The sequence below is a fragment of the Ornithodoros turicata genome, chromosome 2 (genome assembly GCF_037126465.1).
Source record: "Ornithodoros turicata isolate Travis chromosome 2, ASM3712646v1, whole genome shotgun sequence".
Lineage (NCBI taxonomy): Eukaryota > Metazoa > Arthropoda > Arachnida > Ixodida > Argasidae > Ornithodoros > Ornithodoros turicata.
Genome location: NC_088202.1, coordinates 133796441 through 133805536, shown reverse-complemented (window position 1 = coordinate 133805536; position 9096 = coordinate 133796441). Strand labels below are relative to the sequence as shown.

At 47.3% G+C, this 9096-nt stretch overlaps 1 protein-coding gene across 1 annotated transcript; it reads right to left on the bottom strand.

Moving 5' to 3' along the window:
* Positions 1-4609: 4609 nt before the first annotated feature.
* On the bottom strand, positions 4610-8535 carry LOC135384092 (neprilysin-1-like). The gene is made up of 2 exons (XM_064613322.1): positions 8414-8535; positions 4610-6911 (listed from the first exon to the last, which is right to left on the bottom strand). Exons 1-2 carry the CDS (start codon positions 8447-8449, stop codon positions 4794-4796), a joined length of 2154 nt encoding a protein of 717 aa, XP_064469392.1. The 5' UTR covers positions 8450-8535; the 3' UTR covers positions 4610-4793.
* Between the last annotated feature and the right edge of the window lie 561 nt (positions 8536-9096).

Below are 9096 nucleotides of genomic sequence, written 5' to 3'. Positions count from 1 at the left end.
CGCCGCCAACGCAGACGTGCGAAATGAGACCTCGTCAAGCAGATGCCTTAACTGGGATACCTGTACAGAACAAGTCACCGGACGAAGAGCTAGTAGCCCGTCGATGGTGCTCGGACGTGACTAAACCTGGCCGGCCGTACCTGTGCTTGAGGGCCGCGATGGCGGTGGGGTAGTTGTCACCATTGGTGCGTATGCCTTCGATAGTGCGCTTCGCGTCGTCGACGAGGTAGGACGCTACATACTTGAACTTCTCGACAGCGGCTAGCGCCTGGTTGGAACGAATTGACACGTCGAAATGCTCCCAAAACTGTTGCCATTCCTGAAGTTTGCCGGAGAATTTTGGGATCTGGAGTTTCGGAAGTGCGACAGACTTCGAGGCATCAGAGCGCTGCTGGACAACGGGCGCCGAACTCGGGATGTGTCGCAGCGACCGACGTGCTCGTGCGATGGCATCTTCGAGGTTCTGTTCGTATTCCAACGCGCCGCTGAGTCCTGCGTCCAATTCGTCTTCTGGGGTTGCCTCTAAGATGAAGCGATCAAGGTCGTAGAGAGCTTGTCGTTTCGTGATGAGATATTCGAAACCAGCTTCGATGTCTTCGCCCGATGGATTGGGCTGAGCCAACAGGCCGGTCAGGCGAACCATGGTCCTTGTTAAGAAACGAGGGGTTCCACATCGGGTTCGTTTAAGGCGTTCCATGGCTGGCTGCTGGAGCTTTCGGAGTAATCCGGCTTCGATGTGGAGGGCAGGGGGCTCCCGGGTTTCGGCACCAAATTGTGTTACGTAAGTGCGTCAGACAGACCGAAGCTCCAGGTGACCAACCCCAACAAGGTTTAATCCACAAGTGCCCAGAATCCCAACTCGAGCCACTAGCCGCGCGCTCATCGCAATCCCATGCCGCCCACGATGGTCACCCATCGTCCTTCTCTAAGTTATACAACAACCCCAAGCAGCACAGAATATTGGGCCCATATTGGCTGGTCATTGGCGATACGGGTCCAATATGGGACCCGTATCGCCAAAACTTTCCCCATATTGGCTGAAAATGGGCAATATGGGCCCCATATTGTCCAGTTTCAGCCAATATGGGGAAAATCCTGGCAATATGGGCCCCATATTGCCACTTTGAGCCAATATTGTTTAGATCTTGGCAATATGGGCCCCATATTGCCCGCGTACACCCCATATTGACTGAACAGAAAATGGTACGTACCCGTATGCCCAAGCAGCACGGCAGACACGTGTGAAATACCCAATTCACTACATCGTTACATCCAACAATTTCCCGCAGATGATACACATTGTTCGAAACAGTCAACGTACGTGGCAATCCCAATGTAACGTTCGCTAGAATTCGACAACTCAACATTCTACTATGACTCAGTCATATGACACTCATATGACATACTCACACCCAAGGAAAATTTTACTGTTGACAATACTTACATAATAAAATCCATGACGTAGGTACATCACAAACTCGTGAAAACTAGAATTGATTATCTAGAAGCATTATGTCAGGTTGCTCAGCTTGAGATCGATAGATGGAGTACTACACATTTATCACCTGCTTTTGTGTATCAAGTACGCTTCAAGGATCTCCGTACCAACATCGTTTTGAAATGTGACTGGTATTGTATGATTTCAAAACCAATTTGATACGGAGATTCTTGAAGTGTATGACTTACAAGCCACCTCATTTCTATACCTTAGTTACGTCCAAAGACCGCTCTGATCATGATGATGCCTAGCGGTCAATCTATAGATTAGTTTTGTCGATTTGACGGCTCTTTAAAGCAAATAAGTATGTCCACTTGAGGGCTCTCTAATAAATGCGATTGCACCCCTTCCCTCCGGGACACGTATCTTAGGGGTTAGTTAGTTAACCCCTGGATTCATCGAGGCCGATGAAACAAGAAAAAGGAAGCCCTGCTGTATAAGCCAACCTTCGATATATCTTTGCATGATAATTAATTCGCGCTTTAGATAAGCGGGATAGGATTTGGCGGCTGTGAAACACACGTTTTTCGCCGTCAACGTCACATTCCAAGCGGAAAGAAGAACCTGTGTTCGTTGGCAGTGTAGCTATCTGTTGGTGACGACACTCCCCATTCACCATCGTGAAATAAAGTTGCTGCTGTGCAGCCCGTTATCAGCATGTCCCGTGTCCCTTAGCGCTCGTTCGCTCTGTTTGACCTCAACCAACTTATCCAGATTCCTTACGTGCACTCGAAGAAAAAAAATTGTACTTTTACTCCTTTTGGGGGCTAAATGCATTGCCACAAAAAATAGTCCCTTTCGGGAGTAAATGAATGTCACAGAGTGGAGACTGCATTTCAAGCGCTGTTGTAAGAGTCCCGGGTACATAATTGGTGTGCATGCATGAAAATACTTTGAAGCAAACCGTCAACCGTGATCTAGTGAGTGATATATAATCTTGCGCCATACTAGGGCACAATTTGCGAAGAAAGATGCTCTAACTGTGTCTTACTCTGTGTGGGAGGAAAACGTTGCTACGTTGTCTGAGTTATACAGCCTTATGTCGTTCAAATTGACCAAGGGCACATATTTACGTAGACTGTTGCATTCAGGAGACCATCCGCAAAGTTTAGTGACAATTTGCAGTCCTGGGGAGTAAATGTCGGGTTAGGGAACTAAAATGGGGAGTAATTGCAGACTAGGGGAGTAGAAGCTCCAATTACTCCCATTTTTACTCCTTTTTTTCTTAGAGTGTGTATGCATCCTTAAAGGGACTAGGAAATGTTCGAAACGCCCCATATTTCTGTTACTGAAAACGGACTTGACTTCCGTGCAAGTATTCGACGTACCCTAATGTGCCCAGGTGAAACTGCACCAATCTATTTAAAAAGGCGCGCTGGTGGCAGCCAAGGTCGTGTAGAAGACTGGGAGGTGGTGGGTTCAAATCCTACCACCAGATGTGTTGTCCGAGGTTTTCCCTAGGCTTTCCGCAGACTTCGGCAGACATGTCAGACATGTCGGCACACAGTTCCTTCTGAAGTCGGTCCAGGTCGCATACTAACCCCGCTGTCTCCCACTCTTTCCTACTCCTACTGTCCTCTCTCTATCCGCTCATAGCCACAGTTGTCTCGCGGCGTTAACACGGATTATTTTTTTAAAGTGGCTAGTGGCGTTACTAGAATTCCTTACAACGTTTTTCTGGATTTCTGATTCAAGAAAAGTGGGAACGGGATATATTGAGTTATTTTCGTGGGTTTATCCAGAGATTCGTTTTCCTTGATGGTATGTCAGAGGGGTTTTGACCATTTGATTCATTTGTTGTTTTTGAGTGTAACGTGCTTCTACAAACGGCTAATGCCATGATATTTCCGTGCTTGATCGTCTTGGCTTCTTCGTGGGTTTGCGTGAACATCTTCCTACTCAAGCTCCCATTTTATCATCTGAAGCTGCCAGATCGACTTGAGCCGATTTTTACTGACAGCAGAGAAGCTGTTACGACAGCTGTTCTCAACAGCGTCAACATTTACCTTTGGTCGACCCAATCGCAGTGGGCGTTCTTTCTGGTGAGGAGGACGAAGAAGGAACGTGGAACGTCTTTCTGCTTTTTGGATTTTGGCCATCAATAAACGTCATGCTGTTCGTAGCGCTTCTGCCACTCAGGACGAGGAGCAACGACTTACTGAAGCCTATGACAATCCTCATCCACAAGAGACGGCTGCTCTTCTACCTGAAAAAAAGGGGTAATATCGATCCGAGGGTTACCATCATTCTATAATATATGCTACTGTGCTCGGTAAAACTCTGCGGGCCACTTCTTCCTCAAGTCACTTAGTAACGCACGACGACACCAGAGGTATGGCCCGTTTGCATAAAAGTTGAGTATGAGTCGGGACTCATTCTCAATAGCCTTGGCTGAGGTTCCCACGCGAGCACTGAGCGCGTGCTCAATGCCGTACCAAGGCTACTGAGATTGAGTATGCGCCTCATACTCAACTTTGATCCAAGCGGGCTATGATCTCCTGCTCCCCTTTCTCAAATCAAGCAGCGAGCGGAGACCACGATAATACACCTGCGAGTACCATAGGAGACGTGCTGGTCACCTGGACAACCTGAATGATCCTCTACATGAGCCCCGGCAGGAATTCTTTCTCCTTTTTCTGTTCAACATCTACTTGCGCTCATCTGATTACAATATTGTTAAAGCGACGACCGCTACCTTAAACCCGTTCTCTACATGCTGCAAGAACTGTTCCCTGTGCTCTCTCCGAAGCGTCTGTGGTTACTACTGCCGGCAGATTGGTGTTGAATGTGCTGTTCCCATTAACCTGTGTCGTCCGTTGTTTTATGTTGTAGCTTTCCTATGCTGCGGTTAGCCGGCTATCGCCTGCCTTCTCCTGTAACCTCAACCCGTGTCTTGAAAGTTTACAACGACATACTTGATTCCAGAACGTCCCAATGCGCCTTGTGTAACAAATGCACTGGTGCTGTACGAGAAATGTCGGCACAGTAGACGTCCCATTTATTTGAAATTCCCTCCCGGCACTTGGAAGTCCCCAAATAGGTTCTTTCCAATATACAACCTCTACGAAACGTAATCATTCATTGCTCGTCAATCACAAGAAATTCATGACGCTCTTGGTAACAACTGTATTCGAGTCAAGCGAGAACACACATTTCTGACATTGTACCTGCATAGAGACACCACATCGAATAGAAACTCTTACAAAATCTCCCAATAAGAAAGAACATTTCTAAAAAGTCGCTGCAAGTTTTCAATATCATCTCACAGAAGGTCCTCTCTTGAACATCTCTTGTGTCAAAATGAGCACTTATTCTCGGGATTCATCTTGTCCCCCTTCTTGCACCCGAACGCCTCCGAGAAAAGGCGAATGTTCATGAGGGGGACACTGCAGCGGGCACTATTTGGCGCGTACAGCTCCGATCCCCTTGCACCCGGCTTGCTACACCACTTGAAACAGCTCGATAAGAAAAATAGCTGAGTCGCATCGTACGGAAGACCAGGCAGCACAGTTTCTGTGCTCGGGTTCAACCTTTTGAAGGTCCTGAGAGCAATGTTTAGTCCAATAAAATCGGCTATGTTTTCCGAGTCTTTCTTGGGGTCCAGTTGATCCGCACGCCGCTGCACGTACCTTTCGTGGGATTTCCGGAGACAGAGGCCTGCAGAAACGTAGTGATCGTGAGCAGACTGTGTCCACCAATCCCGCTGGTTTCCTTGTTCGTCGATCGTACTACCGGTGACGTCGAAGCCGTGCGTCATTTCGTGTCCGATAATGGCCCCTAGCCCGGCAAGATTGATGGAAGCTGAGGCATCGGCAATGAAAGCCGGCTGGTTAATAATTGGAGCCAATATGGCTATATGGTTTCTGAGTATCACGTAGAAAGCATTCACAGTACTGCCGGGAAATATGGCAGTGTTGGCATTGTTCAAAAGTTTGCGCCTTATGAGGCGCGCCGCAGTTACCCACGACGTAAAAAAATCTGATCCAACGTCGGGCATGTCCTTGTAATAGTCGTTGAGCTCAGTCTCGTTTCTCATGCCATCCGGGAAAGCGACGTGAAACCTCATTGCTTTTAGCTTTGCCGATGCGACCTGCATCGGTCCTTGGCCTAACCATTTGGCGCCCTGGATTGCTTCGAGGTATGCTTCTCGGATGTGTTCCGTCATCTGCTGGACAGCTGTTACAACCGAAGGCGTAACGGTTTTGTAGATGTACAGGGCAGCCAGAGCAATCGGCATCACTTCTTCGGCTTGCATCATGCAATGCCGAGTCTGCCGAGTTCTCTCTTCTTCTGTATCACGCAGGATGGTTGTGTCTACGTAACGCAAGAAAGTCCGCAAAAGGTCCCACGCCAACAGTAACTTCAGATCAGAAGCTGTGTGCGTACCTATCATGCTGTCGATGAATTCCAGAGCTACTCTGTTGGCTATGACTCGAGTGTTTTCACTGTATGCATTGTTGGAATATCGTTTGATATGTGTTAACCAATCGTTCGCTCGTACGTTTGGAGTGATCGGTCCTAATGATTTCAGCTCGACCATGATATAGATGGAATCCTGTTTTATACCCTGAGACTTCCTTGCAAGTATTACCGTTGCGGAGTCCTCAAGTGCTGACAGCTTTTGTATAATGCCCAAAACGTCTTGCTGTTTTGTGAAGCCGTACCGGGTGAAATACACAACATATATTGCTGCGAGATTCGCTCGTTTCTCATTCCTCAGATTGTACCACGCGATATTCTTCAGGTTTAGTTCAAGTGTGAACGTATTTACATTTCTGTCCAGCAAACTGTTTCCAAACTGCACAGACATCATCGTGGAAATATCGTACTCAAAAGCCAGCTGTATAATCTTCTCGAGCACGTTATTCGTCGTGTCTTGCTGGAGTGCGATTGTAACTCCGATTGTAACTCCCATGAAGTCTTTGAGCTCCTTGACGTTGTTTGTTGGTTCGTCGTATACTTTCATGCATGCCCGGTAAAGGGCAGCCGCTTTCTGCATCGCTGTCTGCCCTCTCTGCGGAACCGGTTCACTTTCCAGGAGGGCTGTCATAAAACTCCACGTTTCAAACTGTAGGGCAACTAGAGTACGTTCGTATCGTCCCTGATAGCGGCTGCACACAAAGCCATAGAAGTCGTCACAAGGGTTGATACTTTTGTTGAGCGCCAGAATAAGAGATTCAGCAACGAACCGACAGCCAGGCGTTGTGCACACTTTATATGCTCGAGGGGATGTCATCGTTGGTGGTTCCGTGGTATCGCTGCTACCAAGGAGGTAGACCACTCCACCGGCGGTCACCCCCGCGAGAGCTCCGCAGACAGCGGCGGTGACCCACGCAGCAACAAGGAGCCACACCTGATCGCGCGTTTCCTGCCTGGTTGTCTCCTCTGTCCTCCCCGGCTCTTCATCTTGAGCCTGCGGTTGAGAAAGATGGCGGGTCTGTAATCCCCGACCTGAAGAACGTTTGATAGAGAAGCTATATCTCTATATGGCACCGACGTTCTAGCCGTTGCAGAACGTGGACGTCTATATACTGTCCCGCTTACGGCAAATAGGTTGGCCTGACCGCTACGTACTGCTATTAGGCAATCCCCACCGCTAAAAAAATTAAAGGGGCACTTCGGAACGATCGGTGAAAAAAATTGCTGCACATCGTAGTTGGTGCATAACATCCACAGTATACCTGCCATCAACTTTGTTTTTTTCTCGTGTGACGAATCATGCCTCAAATAAGCCAGCAATCAAACCGAAACAGGAATGTGGAGAGGAGTCTCAAAAATTTCCTTCCGAAGGTCAACGCGTTGCGTCACTCTGCATGGAGCGGACAAGTAATATACCACGCCGGTCATAGCCGCTGCGTTACATTCCCGGAACAAAACAATGGAAGAAGATTGGGGATCCGATCACTCAGACACAGATGGAAAGAAACAACAGTCATCAGCTTTCCCGAGAGTCAGAAAACAGCGCAGGAATGGTATGACTAATGCACGGTGACGTCGGCCGAGCAGAGAATGAAAGTAGTAGTACTTCCATCGACGTTCGGTGGGCGCCAGACTTTTTCAAAATTCGAAAGTCGTTTTTATGAGTCCACCTTTGTTTTCAAGTGAGATATTTCACAACTGTGTTCAGTTCGCGTAAATGATTGTGGGAATACCGCAAGTTTGAAATCCATTTTGTTGCGAAGACTCCCTTTAAGGACGAGAGCCATCGATATTTCAAACAGACTTTGGTTCTTCTGGGCATCGTCCTCATGATTATCACGGTATATAAAGGGTTAGGGATGACGTGTTAAGGGTGCATGGGTTGTCGCATAACACGTCAACCCGTTCAATACCATGCTAATGACGAGGACGGTGCAGAGAAGAAACGTCTCTGTTCCAAATGGCCGGTTCTCGTCCTGAGGCACCCTTAACATTTCCTTACTGGTTTCCTTGATTTTCTACCCTATACATTAGCAAAAGTGTGGCTATGGTGACCGAGCGCAGGGGAGGCACGGCTGTGTCGCACTCGTCCTCAGTTTTGCAAAATGAAGGTACGGAAGCGCAGTCTGAGCTTATGCTGTAAAAGTTAGTTTCTTTAGCTGTAAACGAAAAAAAAAAACGTAAAAAGTTAGCTGTAAACTTAGTTTCGCTCAACGGATATAAAATACGTTGTTGCGGTTCTCTTCATTAGTGCTTTAAACAAGCTCTACAGTCGAATGCAGATGCAAAGTACAAAGCACAGGTTATTGTACGAATAATGCGCACGTCACTGCAATCGAAGACAATTCATATGCTTAGACCAATATGTTTTCTCGTGCATGCAATAATCTACAGGCTACGAACAGCTCCTCGTATACAGTAACTCACAAACGGTTCTACCATGCATCAGTTTCAACAGTTACATAATTACGAACTAGGTTATCCTGTACGTCGTACCTGGTCCTGGGCAGTTGATCCGATGTCTGTAGTCATTATGGTTCTTTCCGAGTTTCACCAAGATTGCCACGGCTACAAGAAATTCTAGAGCTGCCTCTTCTTCTTCTGCAAAGCAGTGTGCTTACTGGGAATTGGCCAGGAGCTGTTTCTACGTGTCACGCGCCGTCCCTCTTTTCTTCTGCAAATGTCCGTTATCTCGCGGTGAGAAATAAACGGGACCTTTACTCATACATATTTATATATTTTTCGTAATTATTATATGGTATATATTATTTATACTCTAAGCTATTGTAGACGGGGGAAGTGCAGACTAAGAATATCCTAGGTCCTCCATCAGCAGAATGAACCATTCTCCGAGGGCTCTGCATTGTACTGAGATGTCGCGCCCTCTCGAATGCTGTCTGCTACTGGCTGAAAACAAAGGCACGTGAGGAGGCGCCGCAGTTTCGTTTTCGTGTCTTTCATTCGAGCTCCAGAGTCCTGAGTGTGTACGATTTTTTAGTATCCATCTTAGGTTTCGAGCCTGATGGCTTCCACTTATCTGGTGTGTACGAGATTTGGATGCCCGTTTGATATATGCAACATGACCCCCGTGCCAATCTATGTCATGAACCATAGAACAGAGGCCGGGACGTACGCGAGCGCTCTTAATTTACGCTTTTATAGTTTTCACATGTTTATAT

Excerpts from the sequence above, each read along its gene's own strand:
- LOC135384092 (XM_064613322.1), bottom strand. The coding sequence starts at position 8,449 with ATGACTACAGACATCGGATCAACTGCCCAGGACCAG. Across the intron at positions 6,912-8,413 it reads GATCAACTGCCCAGGACCAG|GCTCAAGATGAAGAGCCGGG; the intron begins GTACGACGTACA and ends TCTCAACCGCAG.